Here is a 21,117-nt window from a genome sequence, read left to right as displayed (position 1 = left end):
ATAGAAACATAATTTAAACCGATAAACCGTTGACTGTAATCATTCGTCTACGGCAGCTATGGTAAAATATTGAAGCTGGCGCCATATACGATTGAAACAATATAGAAAAGAATGGAGACACGATTTATAGTGGCAAAAATTGATTGCCACCGACCAGCAATAAAACGTATAAGAGTTACCTAAACGTAAACCTTTCATAAAATGTTTTAAATTATAATAAAATGTGTATAAATTCCCTATTATTTTCATCAATATTTAGCTTGTTTCGATTTTAACTACTAGTAGCCACACTACCGTATCGATATCACGTATTATTGAGGCTCAATAACTTTGATTCACGATAACAGTCGTCAGGTTTTATCGATTTATATATACAGGACAAAGAAGTAACAACAGTGATAAAATGTTATATGTGTATGCCAATTGAGATTTATCGATTTGCACGTAATGGACAATGGTTCATTAGTAACTTCTTTTAAATATTACTTTTCATTTAATTCATAATTAAAATTATATAAAGTCAGTATTCCAGTTCAGACATCATAGTAAAATTACCAAACATAAGTGTATATTTTGTATTTTTAATTATTATAGAAACATTTAAAGTAATGTAATAACTTAATAGGATCTTTGTTGAATATTTTAAATTTTTACTACATAAAATGAATTTAAGTGTTTATTTAAGATTTCTAAAAAATTTTCTACAACATAATTAATTAATACTATGATTTTGAATGTTAAAAAAACAATTTTATATTGGTACGTTAAAGTGAATAAGGAGTTAATAAATTGTTCTGTTCAATCCTCTTAATTTAATTCTCCTTTTAATTTTATTAAAAGACATTTAATGTTTTTCTATTTTATAATATTTTTAAGTATACTTATACTAAGTATATAAAATATAATGTATATACCATCTTATTTAGTAGGTATAGAATCCCCTAACCCGGAAATGCCGAAATCGCGATTATAATACAAAAACAAAACACTCAACTAAATGTTTTTATTTTTTTTTTTTTTACATAATAATGTCTATTATATAGTCGAGTTTAATTCATCATGAATAGCTTGTAACAATAAAATAAAAAAAAAATGAATATTTAAAACTACAATTTATTCCTAGTGTTAGGAATATAAGTATTACTTTTGTAATAAATTATACCTATCTATAATCATACATAAGTAATTTGCTTCGACCTTATTAAAAATAGTTGAGATTTTTACGTTTGATTTTTGTATTGTTTAGTATTAACATAATAATCATAGAAATATTTGAAATAAACATTAAACATTTTTATAAATTTACAGGCACATAAGTACATCACAATAGTGATTTATTACCTAAATCCACTAAAACGCGTATTATTTAAAATTAAAATGTATTGATTAATGCAAAAAAAAATAAGATTAATAATTAATAATTTTATATAAAAATATCACTGAACTTGTATGTTAGTCAATAATAAATAATTTGATATTAAATTAAGGAGTAGGTACACCAAAAATCAAAGGATACTAATGTTTAAAAAAATACACCCAAGCGTGACAAATTATAATTTAATTTTACGTTTACCATCTCTCTCTAAGGTAAGTTAATATGTATAACAATGTCTATAATGTCTTATATTTCATTTATAAAAGTGCATTTTCTTTACTTTGCACGCCCTAGTGAACACATAGATTATTCGAAAAATTCAAAGACCCTTCAGAGACGATATGGCGTAAATTCTACAATATACAGCGGTAAAATCATTTTTTTTAACCAATTTATTTCGTTTTCACCCTGATCTTGATATATCTGTATACTTTTTTTAATATCATTGTCAATCACAAATCTTATTTCATCGTCAACATCATTGGGGTATTGTTATTATTGTATTATTTTTCATTTTATGTACGTGTTGAGGATGAAAATTACATATTGTATTTACTGCTATACAGTTGAATACAATACGTACGATAAATGTCGCTTCCCAACTCGCAGTTTACACAACTATAATACGAAACGGAGGAAGAAAGGAGAAAACACAATAATAGTATACAGTTTGAATTTAAACCATCGACGAGAGCTAAACGACCGAACGCATACGGCGAAATTCGAACTTATAAATACACCTTCAGTCAAATACTGTTCTGTCTAACGTGGCCGGGAGCGTTGCGATACGATTGAGTTTGTATAGAATATTCATATTTCTCTCTCTCTCTTTCTCTCTCATGATTTATCGGATTAATACTTGAAGAACACGCTTATGAGACGGATTTCGCTATACTTAATGATTTAGTTGCCGAAATCAGACTTCAATAATATTATATAATGCGAAAAAAAAATTCAACTCCTGCAGTGGAAACGTACGCACCAAAAACATCCATTTAAAACACAGTTTTAAACGAAACTATCTACTACAGAGTTAAGCCTAAACATAATATTCAAGTTGATCTCGTAACTGGTGATACACGATTTTTGTAACGATGATTTATCGATTGGATACCGCTATGATAAGTCCAAACTCTTTAGGTGGAACAACTAATCAAATTATGTTTTCCTTTTCTTGTCAATCGCGAATTTACATGCATTTTTAATTATTTTTGTGCGAGTTACGCACGGTGATACATATTATAATATTATCATCTATATAAATCACACATACACAGACAATGAAATCAATTGAATACAATATTGTATGATTAGAGTGAATTTATTGAATAAGCGATTATAATCCGATATGGTTATACATAATATATAAACAGAATTATTTCAATTTTTTTTCTAAAACCTCATTGTTCATCTGTATTATAGTAATTTTATTCATAAAATACAATATACATATGTATATAAATTATTAACACGAGAAGTTACAAATCATTTACGTACCGACCTATATTTTATTATTTTATGTTGCATTTATTACTGGTCAACTTTACTATTTCGTCACCGACTACAGATCTCTATTATATAAACTATATTATATTATAGTACACAATATAATATTATATTTTACATAATAATATGGTAAATTTTAAATATATTTGCTTCAATAAGCTAAATTAAATTATTAAATACCAGCAGCTAGATTATTAATGGAGATAGACAAGAATTCAAAATACATTATTAAATAATCAGGTATTCTAACAAAATTGATACTTAATAAAATTAAAGAATCTTCAATTTAGATATGTGTACACTGTACAGATAAACAGATAATTTTAAATTTGTATTTTATGTGTAATCAATAGAATACAGTTCTATAGTAAGATTATTGTTGAATAAATAGAAAAATAATTTCTAATTGGATACGCACTAACACAAAGTAATAATCATAAAAATGCTTTAAAAATTAATAGTCCACAATTATTTTATTTAGTTTATTGTAACTATAATTTTCAATGAAAAATATTAGTTAAAAATAACTTTTTATTAAATTTTAAAACATAGAAAATTATTAAAAAATTTATTTTTCACTTTCGTTTCCTGTACACAATACGTGCAATTTGTTATTAAGTTTGTTCTTAAAGCTAGCTTGCTAGTGAATTATTGTTATTACTTTTTTTTTATTCTTTTACAAAAATCAAAATGTAAAATATATACTATGTAAATGTATCGGTAAACATCATTTACATAGTATATATAGATCAAATTGCATTTTGTACAAAACGAAATTGCAACTACGTGCACTATACATATTATATAAACTCCATATTGTGTAGTGTGACAACCCAGTGTACCTATAAACATACATACATATACATACATAGGTACATACATACATACATACATACATACATACATACATACATACATACATACATACATACATACATACATACATACATACATACATACATACATACATACATACATTTATATGTATAGAAAGCGACTTAGGGCACCGTTACTCAATGATCCATCTGAAGCATAGATCACGTATGAAACCCGTTATATACGTCTATTCGATCTTATCCATATTTTATGACCACCACATAATATATTGACCTTGTTTTTATTAATGAATGTCGTCGGACGGACACTGTGATATTGCAAATTTTTCAAAACATATTATGCATATACCTTTTTATATATACACTGTTTGATTTTGATATAATTTAGAAAACGATATTTAAACGTAGGTATAGCAAGTATGATTTCTGTTATTACTTATCAATTATCAATGTTTTTTCCACCAATGAAATGTTTTCCGTTGCTGGTTACAAAAATTTTCACTTTTACACAAAGCCTTTATGCTAATATAGTAACTACAGTAATATATTAAAATGAAAAACTCAGTTCTGTTATCGTGAACGGTGCATTAAATTGTATTAAATTATTCTGATATTATTTCAATTAAGAATTTTTCTTTTTCTTTTGAAGAAGGATAAAGTAATTTTAAATATTAATATGTTTTTAAAAAACCCTAGGCACCCAAACACAAGTTAAAAAGCTTTTTTTTCTTTTGTTTTTACTTTGAGACCTTATAAACAAATTCAAGTTAATAACTGAAACTAAAAAAAAATATATATATAATAATAATAATAAATTTAAGTTTATATGTTTATACCTATTGTATTCACAATTAATTATTAAAACTATATTATTATATTCAATGGATCAAACTTCAAATTGACCATACATGATTTAAAGCTGTACTTTAATTTTAAGACGAATTTAAAAACGAAAAACGGTCTTCAAGTTTTTAAATCTCGCTAATATGTTTTTGTTACAATACGGTTAAATTCGTTAACATGACACCTATAATTATTATGTAAATTATTTCAACAAAATATACGCTATACGCCGTTACACGAGTATTTATACTTATCGTATCTATAGAATCTTTTAACCCTTTAGGTATATTACTTTTAAAAAAGGTTTAGGCACCGTAATAAATCTCCATTGGTAATACAAATATTTGATTAAAATTTGAGTTTATCTCCAGGTTAAGTGTACAATATATGAATATATAACACTATATTAATATAACATAATATACCTATTATACGAAACTTTTATATGCAGTATTAATAGGTTGTAAGTTCAGTAGATAGTATTAATTCGATTTTCAATACTGTCTGTATATTAACTATCCTAACCTTCGTAAAGTGTAAAAATGTATTTTGTAAGACAATTTCCATGAAAAATGTCATCAGTAACTCAGTGGGTACTGAGTACTGACAATTTTTTTCTACAGATCGTATAGTATTATTTGTATAATCTGTTAATCCTTAACCGTATTATTATAACTTACTGAAATGTAGTATGTATCAAAATGTAATACAATTAATTATAATTTTGGTAATAATACGAATTCGTTTCTGAACAAAGAATAGACATTTTTCAAGGAGATTGTCTGCGATACATTTCGCGCGTTTGATGATATAATACACTCTAGTATAGTATTATCAGTAGAGAAATAATATGACGATGAACGATTATTTTAGTACCTACGAACGCACAAAGCGGACGATTTCCAAACGGTGGGAATGATTCAAGAGTACCTGGTGAAGATACGAACTCGGGTATGGGATTAATGCAGTACGACACCGGACAGTAGCAAACGTTATATACATTAATAAATAATAAAGAAATGATAAATATACTACAAATATTAGATAATCGGAAGTCAGACGTTTAAGGGTTCTATTAAAGTTCTTAAAATTAAATTCTTAAAATTCGTGCAAAATTCAAGCATGCTATTCAATATAATTGTTTAATACAGATAAAAACTTTAAAAATTAATGTAAAATTAATGCATAGCCTTTAATTTTTTGGTTTCATGAATCAAGCATTGATAAATTAAAGAGATAAAACTTATTATTAAAACATTAAAATTTACACACACAATAATGAGTAACAAAACGACTAACTTAATATTTTTATTTTTTTTTTTATTTATAAAACAGTTCTCATTTTACATCAATCCACGCCCAAGTGTTCTATGAAAATCGAAAGGTAAAAATAATACCCACGCTCAAACGGAGGACCCCCAAAATTTCATATATTACTTAGGTAGATCGAAAAATATCGGTTGAAAAAATAATATCCTATCGTACGACAAATCGATATACCTAATATAATGGGCAATTATATCGTACAGACAATGTGTATCGCAGTTACCGCGGTTCTGTCCGGTATCGTCCCGCGAGATGTACGTTTTAGTCGTATAGGTGGAATATTATAATATTAAGAATAAATAGAGAATATTATCATTGAACAACGACGTGCTCGTGTTTTCTGTTCTACCGACCTGCTGGAGTCATCGTCGCCGCCGATGCCAATCATTCTGCCGCGTTCGATGATACCGATGACGACGACGCGAAACGGGCATATCACATGGGCGCGATCGGCCGCAGCCGGAACCGGAAACGACAAGCCTACACGCTTATTGCGAAAACCGAGTGCGAGTGCGAGACGAGTGTCAAAGGGTCGCGAACGGACACTTTCGCGAGAGCGTATCCACAAACGACGACGACGACGACGACGAAACAGATCGGAACGCGACGGACGTGGAGACCGCGGGCGTGTTCGGACGGTACGCGCGCCAACGATGCTGACAGACGACTGTCCGGTGCGCGGCGGAGCTTGTTGCTGCGTTCGCCACACGATTTCGTACACGCACACCAATGTCGAGCTACCGTCGGAGCACGTGTCCCGCCGCCGCCGACGCGTTCACGAACGCCGACGAAGCGGTTACCGAACTTGTGAGCATAACACATACCGCGAACCCGCGAAGTGTCGTAATATTATTATTGTTATAGTCTTCCGTCTATTTTTCTTTTTCTACGATCTCTCTCGTTTTCCCGCCGATCCGACGGCACGACGGTGCCGAATTAATACACCGCACCCCAGACGACCATCCCCCCCCCGTCGAAAACGAGTACTCGTCTTGTGCGTAAAAACCGTATTATTATCATTACCTACCGTAGTCATAATACATATTAAGAATATGATATTGTGCGTTGCAATCGGTACACCTGTAACTACTACCGAGTATACGGTTTATTATTTCGGTTTCGTGGCCGGGTTTTTTTGTTTTATCGTTCACGGTAATGGGTTTTGTTTTGCCGACATCATATTATTATTGTTATTATTTTCTACGAAAACGTCATCATCGTTTTTGCTTTACTCCAAAACTACGTCGGAGATACGCCGAACAGAATAATTTTAATAAAATATGATTACTATATAAAGTTGTAGGTATAATAACGCATAAACACTAAGTATAATTAACGTACCTACTTGTTGATATTATATTATTCTCGAACAGAACTAGTCAGTGACACGAATTAGGTTGGTAGAGAGTGATATATTATTATTATTATAACATTTATAACCCTATGGGCTATGATAAATTTAGTTGTTCGTACTAGCTAACTGTTTTTATAATTCGTTTATTGCACCAATGGTTGAGATTTAGACTATAATATTGTTTGTGGGTTAGTTGAACGCAGTTTATTTCCGATGGATTGATACTAAGCAAAATACTTACGAGCTATATTATTTTTAAACAAATATGTTATGAAATAATTAATGATGTTATATATTTCATAGAAAGCAAAGATTACCAACTATAATATAATGTAAGTAGCGAATTAACGTTTAATATTTAAAAATAACTATAATATATCTTCTTTCTGTATACACGAATATACGTATGTACGTATGATATCATAATAATTTAAACATTTATCAAATGAATATTGAATTATGAATGCATACTTTAAATTTTGAAAAAAGTGATAACCATTAGTGTTGTAGATATAGGGTTATACTTCCCTTATTCTCTTCACAATACACGAAATAAAAGTTGAAATTACATTGAACCCATTCTCATAACCTTTTACTGTATCCGTTGTTTGACAATATTTCACTGTTATTAAATCTATAAATTGTTTATGTAAATTGATTCAAGCTTACAGTAGGTACTAAAATTACTAAACACAGACTATGAAAAATGATTAAAAACAAAAAAAAAATGTTCTCGTATTACTAACAATAGTATAATATAATGTATATTTAATTGACATACCTACGTTACGTTTTAAACTTTTATTATTACTTATTGTATTAAAAATTAATTTATATATGTATTGAATATTATTATTCTGTATACACTATATTATATAAAATGTCTCGTTTATCACTTGTGATTTATGTGATATTATATTATGTACATATTATCAAACATGTCTTGCCAACAACGTGTAAAATATTGCTTACAAATCCACTGATATACTCGTATTGCTTTATTTGATATAAATGTATGATTAATATATATAAATTATATATCACATATCAAAATGTGTCAGTTACCAGTGTGTTTTATTTTGATTTACGTCATTAGGGCGTGTTGAAAAGTAAAACTTGCTAATACAGCGAATAGGTAGGTAATGGTTGATCCATTTCATTGTAAAATTATCATATAAAACAATAATATTATCTATATTTTAATTCCATCTATGCTGTACACAATCATTTTTTCCCCATTGTTTAGTGAAATAAATTCAAGGCCTTTGTTAATGCTTATCACAAGTGGGTAGTAGATAGATTATGTGATCTATTTATCTATGTATATATCTCTATAGTCTATTCACATAATACTATCCTCTTCTCCAAGAGTAGTAGACTATGTGCGATCTTTACTCCCAGTGGAGTGAGACTTAGTTGGAAACCAGATGGCATGATCGGATGGTAATTGGTGATTACGAGAACCATCAATTTTTTTTTTTTTTTTGTATTTTGCTATGAATCGAACTGATGACTGTGAGAGTCGCAGTCAACTGAGTAACCACTGCACCCTTTCGATATCTACAATCATTTAATGAATAAAAAAAAATTGTTTAACCATTTAATATTATAAGTATCAATAATAAACTAATTGAATCTCATTTTGTTTACCTAATAAACTAGAAGTAAGTTCAATATTTTAATTTCCGTATCCATAATATATAAGTATTCTAACACTTAATATGAAATATAAGAGACTATAAAACGTCTGCACATCTGGATTTGGAATCATTCTTAAATTACGATGATAAATATTAATGAAAACAATTATTATTACTTATTTATATTGTATCAAACCATTAATATAAATTAAGAATAAAACAATATTTAAAAAAACCAAGTTAATAGATAACCGAAATTTTAAAAATCCTAAATTTACTCCTGAACATTAGTATACACATATTGCTATACGCCTATACCTACACGTATTCTATTATATTCAATATTCAGTATGTATTTGAGTTTCTATCAATTTATTATTAGTTCATTTTTTTAATGACTTATTATAATTTGTCTTATCAAACGCATATTGCACATTCACATATTATTATAGTAAAATGAAGATTCATTAACGTTTTATACATTTACATAAATATTTAATTCTAGAATTGATCATTAGGAATTAAAATAGTTCAAAATTTCGAGTACACTAATAAATTTGTGTTATTAGTTCTAGCTTACAAGTAGTATTGGTTTTTGTTGAATTGTTTATGGTTGACGCCAAGTACCTAATTAATAATTACAAAATAGTCATCCTCCGATTTAGGCAATTGAAGATTATAAGATAATATTGTCTTTTACTATTTATATCACGATGCTATAAATTAAGGTGGGGATGCTAAGTACACAAATTAGTGAAAACATAATATACAAACGTCGTTTTCAATTAATTCCTGTCTCGACAGTATCTACTAAGCTGATCGCTGATTCATTCCAACCGATAAAATATCATTATACATTGTAAATAATAGGACGTATGCTTATTTGATCTGAACAAACACCGATGAACAGAATGAAAATTAAAATGTGTAGCATAATAGTTAACTCTAACGTCCTAAGTCTAAGAATATGAGTATAAATATGATAAAAATATAAATGTTTGGTTGTCGAAGTCTTCAATTTGTCACCGGACACTTTAATGAAGTCATTGAAATGCCCATAAACCTTAGTTGATATCAAAACAAAAATTATGATACTACCCTTGAAAGTATATCCATATTTAAGCAATGTGATTTCATCATAAGACTTAATATAGTTAATACACATTAAATTAAATTAAAATATTTTGGATTATAAACGCATAGACTGTTAATGACCTAAACATTGAAAACTTTATTTCTAATACAAATAAATAAGCCATAAAAAATATAAACTTGAGGGGATGTTTGCCACATTTAATTAAACAATTTAGTTACCTACATATTACACCTTTTGCTACGTGTAATATATTATGGAACCAATCGACGACAAATGTCCCTTTATTGATAACGTTAGTGAAGTCTTTTACCAGTGGAAAGTTCTGAGAAATCATAAAGAAAACTACTATTTTTTTATCAACTTATTTATTATCCTCATAACAATAGTATGATATTATTTAAACAGTACGAGAATTCATAGACTATAGTCAATACGGTGGTAATTCTTAGAACGGTCGTCGTGAGAAAAAAGTGATTTTTGAAATTTATTTAATACAAAACACATTTTATAGCACGACGACATTGGTAGCTGAGGAATCTCGTACAGTATTCGAGTATCGTATTGCGGGTACAAGTTCCAAGTGTCGGAATACGCATGATTTTTCATAGCACGTTTCAGAATTCAATAAACAAATATTAAAATAATTGTTTTCGAAAGTTTTATAAACATTGTTACTCGTTGCTGAGAAAAATAATACGTATTAAAGAAAACCACAGAAACATCGATCTGTAATGTATTATCAATGCGATTGCTTCAACTGATTCCACGTTAAACAAACCACTGCAATAGTTCTGAAATTCTATTGATTATGCTACTAGACTAAAAATTATATTATGTTTATAATAATTAGATAATATAATAAATCAGTTATTGACATACTAAAGCGTCAAAATGAAATAAAAAAAAATATAAAATCACTAAAATCTAGGCACCTGATAGTTTCATTTAGATATTATATTTAGAACTGTAGAAATTTGTCAAAAGCGCCAAATGTAGAATATCAATAAAAAAGTATGTTTTAATTTTATAAAATATTAATGTAAGTTAATATTATTTATAATTTTAAATAATAATAAATACTTATAATTTATAATATTTATAAAATGAAAACATACATATTTTTAAAACTGAATAATTTATCAGGTGATGTATTTTACTCATCTAAAGTTCGATCGATCATTTTAATTTGATGATTAAAAATATTTTGTTTTATTTAAATAATTTACATTTTTTTATTCGCTCAGTTAAATAATGGTACATAATATTTACAACTCAATACATAATACACATGTTATTTTTTTAGTTAATCGTCTGTTCAGCGCGTGTGGATTATGAAAGTGTGTTCACACGAATATTTGTAAATTTTAATAATGTTACTAAAATATTGGCTTTGGGTCTACATCATTATAATTAATTCAGAATAATAATAATTAGTTTATTATTGTATTTTATTTTCAAAACGTTAATGGTTTTACCGTTTTGAAACATAAAGTTGCTTTATTTAGACTTTAAAATACGTTTCAATTCGAATATTTAATAATATTTTAATATGATTATTTCGCTTGCGGCCTAAGATGTTTAAGATGTTTCTATTATTATTATTATTATTATTACTATTTTTAGTATATTAAGCCTTACGGCAATCAGTCAAAACAGTTTAAAACGTAATAATTATAATATAATAATTTAAGTTTCGATTTTACCTTACGAAAAATATTTTAAATATACATAAGTACATAAATTGTAAAGTTTTCATAACTCTACCTAGTATAATGCAAATTTTACTCGACTTGAGATAAAAAAAAAATAATCACAATTAGATGTCAATGTATATAAAATTAACACATATGATTTCTATGTAGTTGTTTGATAACAGTTTATCGTAACAGTTATAATTTATTAGAATAATCAATTAATTTTCTTGATTTCAAAACTCAAATTTTCGTTATACTATTCTAGAAAACAATAAAACAATAATTAAAGACGCCAGTCCACATAACATGTATACCTATAATATTATTATCATTTAGATACGATCATAATTTCAAATTACAATCCATAATTAAATGGTTTAAACTAACTTAATTATAAACCTGATAAGCCAACAAGCACTAATAAAAATATAGAGAATTACAATTTGAGTCAGTCGGTCTATCACAACAACGTATTTGACAATTGTACCGGTGGGCAAGGAGACGTGCTTTGATTGACATTATAGCCTATAGGGATTTAGAGTTCGACTAGTACTCTCGTGATTAAATTATGTATTATATAGATATTGTTATAGTTTATGGCATTGAATAAATTAATATTGATTACTAATAAGCCACACAAATTCAAATATTTAATTTTGTGTTTCATCCAATTGTTGTATCGTAGTTTATTCACGTGTTAACTAAATCACAATAAATAGTATAATCGAGATACAAGTTAATCAAATTCTCAGCTATGCGAGCGAGTTCGTATAGTAATGTAATCATAGCAAAGTAAATATAGTACCTATTCGAATTCTTAAAGTTTTTGCGTACCTAGGCTATTATATAAAAAAAGTAACTGATATTACCTTCACTAACTTCGAATGGAAATATAATATTATAAAACTATTTTATATTTTCGTAACATTTTTCAATTATATTGCATTGTATGATGCCATCGTGATTTGGGTGGTTGATAGCAGAAAATAGAGAGAAAAGCGTATATATATTAGATAAATTTTATATTATGAGTTAAAACGAAAACAATTCTAATTCAACATTAGTTGACCAATTTAATTTATCGTCAGAAACGATTTTGATAATCATAACACTGGATCATTCATTAGTGTAATTTTACCAAAAATATAGTTGATACGAAAATAGTCACAAAACTGTATATAGCTGAACTCGATTCTAATCGATGAAATAATAATTTACAAAAATTCTACTTTTTTCCGATGTTCGTATAACATATAGATACGTTATAAAATCTATAGCCATGTTAATTTAGAATATTTACAAACTTAATTTATATACTGGGCATCACAAACGGATTTCTAATAAAAAGTACTAAGTTACTTTTTCGTCACTTAGATAACTCAAGTAAATAATCGTATAAATAAAATTTATATTTTTAAATAAAAAATACTAAAATTAATTCCACAATTTTTTCTTATTGATTGATGGACATTAGGTACAATAAAAATCATTCGTTGTTTTATTCAATAGTAATGTTTGCCTACTTAGTCCAAATATTTAAAATCAATTTGTTACCTACATAATATTATGTCCTTGTATAAAGTACTCAGCTTGATACGTGAGTGGGACTGTTTGCTAATTCTTATGACTGGAATACATTATTTATTTTTATTAGGTGATTTTTTTTACGGAGTTGGCGAAGTTGTTTTATAGGAATACAAAATTGTTTATTTTGAACGGATTGATGAATGTATTGGTTTTACAATGATGTAATTTGTGTGTATGCGTGGTCTAACGTCTTATTTTTTTTTCGATTGGCATGTATGATGCATTTTTATTTATGAATAAAAAACTAAAAAGTTTAATATTTTAATACAAGAATAAATTCTTATACCAAAATTGGTCTTACAGCAATAATTACAGTATCAAGTATCAAAAAGATAAAGTCATATTTTAACATTTCAAATTCAATACGTCTTCCATAACGGTGACCTACTATATTATGATAAGATTTACTCGAAATTTACAAAATAATAAACGATTTTTTATATATATATAAAAATATTATTTTTGCCATTACCATCATATTACTATGTATTTTTTTAATTTATATAGTTAACTGCTCACAGGAATTAATTATTTTCTTTACATTTTATTCATAGTTTATAGTTAATACTTGCTCGTCATTTTATGATTTAAAATGATTTTTTAAAATAGGGGTTTAAAGTTAATTTGAATTATAAATTGGACCTAATGAGATTTAGCTAAAAAATTTTCTATAAAACTGTCTTTGGATCTAATATCCTAAAACCGTTATTTTACCCGGTTTTCAAGTATCCAAGAATTTTCGTAAAAACTAATCAACGCGTGTAAAGTCACGAAAATTGTGTCTCGTTTTACAGATAACGTTTAGGAATCTCACAATAGAGTTTAAATTAAAAAAAAAAAACCCGCCACGTTTAATAATTGGACGCCCGCAGTATGATAAAAAAAAAAATAACGACAACATGAAAACGATGTCGGTTTCGCGATCGTACGATATCACAACACGACAGACAAAGGGCATTTTCGACGTGGCCCGAAAATCGGCTTTCGTATGACACACATACGATAAAAGTGGCGGCGGCAGTGACAGTGATGTGTGTATTTTATCGAGTGTCGGCTTGTACACATATTATTATTATTATACGACTACGCGCGACTGTTCCGCTTTTATGATTCCATTACGCGAGCGCACCGCCGGTTAGCCGAGAAAGTTGTTGTTGTCGAGTAACAGCGACGGTAGACGATGATAAATCTCCGAATCGCGAGCATGCCCATATTAAAAAAAATAAGATAATAAAATAGTGATAATAACGATAATGGTAAAACAAAACATAAAAAAAAAAAAAATTGAAAATTATAAAATCGATGGCACACTATAAATACACGCCTTTACCTAATCGTATTCCCGTTATTAGATATATACCCTGGCCGTTATCATAGTGGGCGTAAGTATTATGCGTTAGATGGCGTGTTTGAATTTTTTGCCCAAATACTGTTTATTATTACTATCGATTGTCAATATCCGTCTAACCACGTGATTCGTATACTCACATAAATAAGAGAAATTACAAATGCCTGATTTCAATGTCAATAATTATATTTAAAATTAATAATTCAATTTATTAATGATACACTTTGTTATATGTACAATTAAGTATGACATAAACATTTAAATATATTTACCTGTTTTAAAAGTGATATGCATGATTATTACAAACAGCATAATAAATGTGTTTTGATTTTTTAAAAAAATTACTATTCTACCATTATCTATACACAGAAAATCATCTAGAGAATTTCTCACCACGTGATCAATTATTAAGTATAAAAAAATGTATACGTCGGGTTAGTTTTTCTCAAATATTGTTTATTTTTATCTTTCTTTTCTCTATATAACTGATAATAATGTATTAGCTTCCACGTGTTGGCATTTATTCATTTCACTAATAACACTTCCACAGTGGAAGTCTGAAATCTCAATACTATTGTCAGTGTTGTGTGGTATTTATATTGACGAAAACTACTCCGTCATTATTATCTTATATAATAATATAAATAAACAAGTTATTGAGTATTCAAAAAATATTTTCTACCAAGATGCAATATAATAACATGCCTATACGCCTATACAAAGTACGCCCATCTATTATAGGTAAATACTAAATACAGTTATTCTCTAATATAATCTCTCATTTTGATTGAACTACTCTAATATTTCATACTTTTAAATAATTATTGTACATTGCAGTATTGCATTATTTTCGATCGCGTTGGGTTAATCTTAAGATATTATGACATAATATAGTATATTATACATTTTGATATTAATATTTTTTTATTTTTTAGATTCTGAGCGGACCGAGGAATGTATCCGTTTTACAATGATGTTTATTTCTTTTTTATTCTGTAAACACTTTTTCTCCCCCTAAACTTGCTCAAAAGTACAAGTGTAGCATATTTTCTAAAAGATTATGTTCTTGAACTGGTACTTTAAAGAGGTCATTTTTCGATTTTCGAAATGGTACTCGAAATAAAAGCGGTTAAAAGAGAAAAAATGTACAACTTCGCGATTATGTGGTGTAAAATAATTATGGCTTTGTTTATCACTATAGAAACGAATAAAATTAAATAAAAAAGATTCCTTCGCCCGCTCAGAATCGTTTTTTTATCGAATGCAATCATATTGCATTCAAATCGAATACCTACAGTAAAATTACACTATCCTATCCAAGGACCAAGGGATGATAGACAAAAATCCACCACCGAAATGCGCTGACCTACTTTTTTGATATTACTATAGTAACTACTATTTAAATTTAGTTTCCAGCCTCAAGCCTTGTATTTGACGGTAATATATTTTATTTTACTATAAAATTAATTAAATTTACTTGTCTTTCCTTTTGATATGATTTTTTGACTTTCCAGCAATATTATATTAGGTATATAATATTATTATTTATGTATGTGTTCAAATAAAATATTGTTGTATATAAACTACATTTTTGTTAACGGTGACAATTATAAGTTATATAATAACAATATATTTATTTTACAAGTATAATTTCCATGTTGTATATTGATAACATTACAATATGCTATATAATATATGAATACAATAAAGATTAATTTAAGAGTTTAAATACTCAGTAAAATACAATTTGTCCTTATAATATTAAATGCGCATCATCGTACGAATTGCAAAATATAATATTATATTAAAATGAAACGGACATAAATCGTATTTATAAATTGATATAGCTGCACCTCTTAATAGAAGAAAATTTAAGGATTTTGTCTAGTCTCGCTATGTGGTCGGAGGATTTATACAACTAGCGTTTTGGGGATTTCATATAGTTTTACACGTTGCCGATTAACATTATTACATTACGCACGTCGATAGTAAATAATATATCGATGACTGGAATCAGTGTTTTTTGATCGGAGCACAGAATAGATTAAAGTTCGTGATAACGTGGTAATTACATTAGTCGAATATGTGTACAGTAATTTAAACACTAATCAGTTACATTTTACATATGCTTGACGATGAAAGAAACGCGGTGAGTTCTATACAAAGTGCATATACGAAGAGAAATCGTCCCCGACTTGCACCAGTCTCAAGCACTCGAAATATTTTACACTCTGTGTCTCTGCCTGTGCGATAAAGTTGGTTTACGAGTGTTTATTTTTAAATTTGCTACTTGAATATACGTGGCAGGGATCGAAACCGGTTTTTCAAAAACTGGTTAAAACCTCAGTTTTAAATTTACAATACCGTAACCGAAAGCTTTATAAACCCTATCATTTAACAAAAAGTAACTGAAACCTAAGAATTAAAAAATTGTTTGCAAAACGAATTACAAATTTATCGGTTTATTCAAATGTTATAAACTAGATAAAATATGTAGTATTTATACAAAGGAAATATTATGTTTGAATTAATTAGTTTATTATTTTAGTTCACCCGCTCTGTGTAAGAACGTGAACAGTCTCGTTAAAATTTGTTTAATAATATTAGTGGTAACAAGTTAGAGTAGCAATAGTGAATAATAATTATTATAGTCGTAGTGATGAAACAATCCAATTGACGGAGAACCAAAAATATGATATTATACAGACTCGTACGCGTGCATCGGTGTCGGAGGAAAATGTTATACCGCCTATTATGTAAAAATGTATTACGGTTCGTCTCGGTCATCATTAATCGCTGTGTATAGCGTATACTAGCTGTGATCCCGGTTAGTTGCCTTAGGAGGCGTCATCGTCATCGTCTTCAGTACGTTTAAATATTCAAATTAAAATACATATATTCTGGTTGACGCGACGGCTAGTTTAGGGTGTTTTTAGCGATGGCGAATCGGTGAAGGGATTAGGGGCGATGCAGTGGGAGAGACGCAAATTATTTTTTGGATGATTATAGCTAGATTTTGAGCCAGTCATTATTTCTACCCATACCCTAGAAAAAACCAAAATTACGCAGTTGATTGATTAAGGATTAACACATAATATGCATATTCTATAAAAAAAAAAATTTAAATACAAATTCAGCCCACTGAATATTAATTAGAAATATTATACTCATAAAAATAATTAATTCTACATATATTTATGATCATGATCCCACCAGCAAAGTAACTATTGCACCCATGAAATAGAAAAAAAAAGTTAACGTTTTTTGGATTTTTTTTTTACCGATTTAAAGCAATTATAAAACAACATTTAAAAACAAAATACCTATTTGATATTTTTTCTACTTTTGGCTGATTGACAACATTCATTAATTTCATATTTTAAAGAAGAATATATTTTAGATAATTTCTATGTACAAAAATCGAATTTTGAATGATATGTTTATAATACTTAATTATAATTATTTTAAATTTTAGTGAGTACAGTAATACAAGACTAACATTTGGTAAGTACTAGATATTTAAACAGAGATCTAATCACAACTTTAAAGTATATTATTTTATATTTTATAATTATTAAATTATGATACTCGCTTAAAATTATTTTATGTTCAAACTTGAAATTTAAAAAATGTTTGCTATAATACAAAAAAAGTAAAAAACTTTAAATAAATTTAAGAATAAAAAATAAATAATATTTGCAAAAACGTTTCAATTACTTTTTTTTGATTATGTGTGTTTACTGTTAAAAAATCCCCCAATATACTCATTCAGCTATAAAAAGACATGTTAAATTTTTCTATTTCAATATACATATCGGTATTTTATAGCCATATAAGTATAATAACAGATATTTATTTCAAAAATTGAACATCTGTCCATACTACGGTAAACACAGTTCTTAGCAATAAGTGAAACGCAAAAATTTCATCTCCAAACCGTTTTACAGTATTTTTTTTTCTTTTTAATGTATATTTCGTATATATTATTATGTTTTCCCTGAAGGTACTGCAAGCTGTATGTATTATTACCGTACATACCTAATCTACATTTTTTAAAGGAATAAAAATGATAAATATCTATATAGTAAATACGTATGTTATTCGTGTACTTTTAAATTTTCTTAGTAAGTATACGTATATTGTACCGTCACACCATAGTTGGTAAACATAACGCATTTCATTACATATTACACCTAATATGAAACTCGTATAATAATTTAATACTTAAAAAAAAAACAACGTTTACACTAAAGCTGTCATTTATCCACGTTCAGACATATATAATATTGAATTACGTACATGGTACGAAAATATTAAATATTTAATAGACAACAATTATTGGCTAGTATGGTCATTGATCAACGGTTTCCGCTGACATTTAATTATGTACAACAGTCGTTAGCTTTTATAAAAATATTACCTATATTATTCGTTACGTTTTATTCGTTTTAATGATATGCTTTCGCCCTTCGGTGTTAAACGTGCGCAAATGTTTTGATACTTGTAGATGATGTATAATATAACGATAAACCCGTTTTGAATGGTTCGGAATATCCAAAACGGACCAAACGTACGTATTCTATTAATTCTGGTCGATGGGTTTGGCTCTTTTGTAAACGCATTTGATGTTTATAATATAGACTAAATTTGTCGGTATTATGTTCAGTTGATTTATAACTAATGAGGTTGAAAATACACAATGATATTAACACGATTTTTATTTAATAATACTTAATATGTAGATATGATACTCATCATAAGGTAGTAATCAAATAATTTAAAATTAAGACATGCGATACATTTTATGAGTATAAATATTAAATAATAATTAATAGTCTTAAAATTATTTATTATATTTTTAAACAATAACTTGTAATAAATTCATTTCACCATTAATTTAATACATAATATAATCATGCAAATTTAAAATATGAATATTAGGTATTATAAAAGAATATTTCAAAACGATAAATATAAAACACTGACGAGGAATATTATAATGGATGAGAAGAGGACATCAAACATAAGTATATAATTTATATACAATTGAATTTATATTAAATTTTCTACTGTGTATATGTGCATGTGTGTATAAAATACGCAGATTACAAATTAATAGACGAGAAGACATATTCATACAGTCGAATAGAAAACTGCATATTACCCAACAGTACAAAATAGAAAAAGAAGACACGTGGATTGGTAAATAATGATATCAATGGACTAGAAAAAAAGTGAAAGGCCCGAACCTAGGCTGCACAATAAATCAAATTATAATTAAGTCTACTAGTTCTAAGATGATTGAACTCGTGAACCGATCAGATAGTATCATATACGTCGATAAGTATTATGTTAATCGTGCATTCTATGTATATACTACAATCAGTTGGTCATATAATAACTCACATTCTAAGGTGAATCATCCTGGACTCAGGGAAATTTAATTTTCGATCATGAAGACTAATTCCATTTTTTTTTTTTTTGTAACTAATATAAAGCACCAGCATTTACATTTTTATTTTTCTGAAAAAAATATTAAACTTCAAATTCTGAAATTATGGTTAGAACTGATGGTTACAAAGGATACGAATATTAATTTACGAACAAAATGTATAACAATCCGAATCTCGTACTATACAGTATACATATTATATTTTCACAAAACTAAAATTATTAAAATGAAACATAATATAATAAACCAAAATTTGTCCAGCATCTGTAATCTGTATGTATAATGTAGGTGGCCTGTATTTTCAAACTCGTAGTCTGCTACTATTTTCCACTGTTTTATCTCCGATAAAATTTGACTAAAATGGCATCAAGTATCGAAAAAGATCTTAATCTAAAGGAATATATCAATAAGAATACGACTGAAATTTTTTAATCGGTCATTCATATGATCATAGGCGTCTGTGTTCTCGATAAATACAAAATAAACACAGATAAATTATTCAACAAGAACGTATAGGTTATTTCATGTGACACTGTTACTTTATCGTAATATTTTTCTATTAGATAGCAATATGGTAAGTTTAACTTGAATAAGGTAATAAATTGTCAAAAATATTATCATAGTAAATATTGTATTATTAATATTAAATTATTATAATATTATTATATTAACTCATAATAGTTAAATAAGATAATATTAGAAAATAATTTTATATTATAAACTACTTTACCATTAACCATTTCAAAACCATAAATGATCGGTAGGATATAGTTATTCCTATAAGATCGGGGTGAAAACTTTGACCGGCACAAACCGTGACAGACGTGGAACAACGCCACGACAACAATATTATCATTGTCATCGTTTTCGCAGTTACTTTTTACGTGTCACCGGTTTATATAGATTGATAACGCGCGCTTGTGTGTGTGTTTGTATTATGCTTTTTCCCAGGGCTGTTGATAATAATGATGGTTGTGCAGTTGTGTGGCCTACGAAATAATGCCTACAGACTTCGGGATACATCGCGAGACAGTGACAGATGATCGTTTGGTTTTGCCGT

At 27.8% G+C, this 21,117-nt stretch overlaps 2 protein-coding genes across 2 annotated transcripts in view; both read right to left on the bottom strand.

The window, feature by feature from the left end:
• The window catches only part of LOC114129616 (uncharacterized PE-PGRS family protein PE_PGRS36-like), a 31,657-nt gene extending 24,951 nt beyond the window's left edge, over positions 1-6,706 (bottom strand). The window contains exon 1 of the mRNA XM_050198716.1: positions 6,240-6,706. Coding sequence (XP_050054673.1) covers positions 6,240-6,274 — 35 coding nt within the window. The 5' untranslated portion in view covers positions 6,275-6,706. The remainder of the gene's footprint in view (positions 1-6,239) is intronic.
• LOC114127736 (monocarboxylate transporter 12) overlaps positions 1-21,117 on the bottom strand; it is a 315,421-nt gene that overhangs the window by 151,774 nt on the left and 142,530 nt on the right.

The sequence above is a fragment of the Aphis gossypii genome, chromosome 1, assembly GCF_020184175.1.
Source record: "Aphis gossypii isolate Hap1 chromosome 1, ASM2018417v2, whole genome shotgun sequence".
Taxonomy (NCBI): Eukaryota; Metazoa; Arthropoda; class Insecta; order Hemiptera; family Aphididae; genus Aphis; species Aphis gossypii.
The sequence above is the reverse complement of the archived record's forward strand: the minus strand, read 5'-3'. Positions and strand labels throughout refer to the sequence as shown.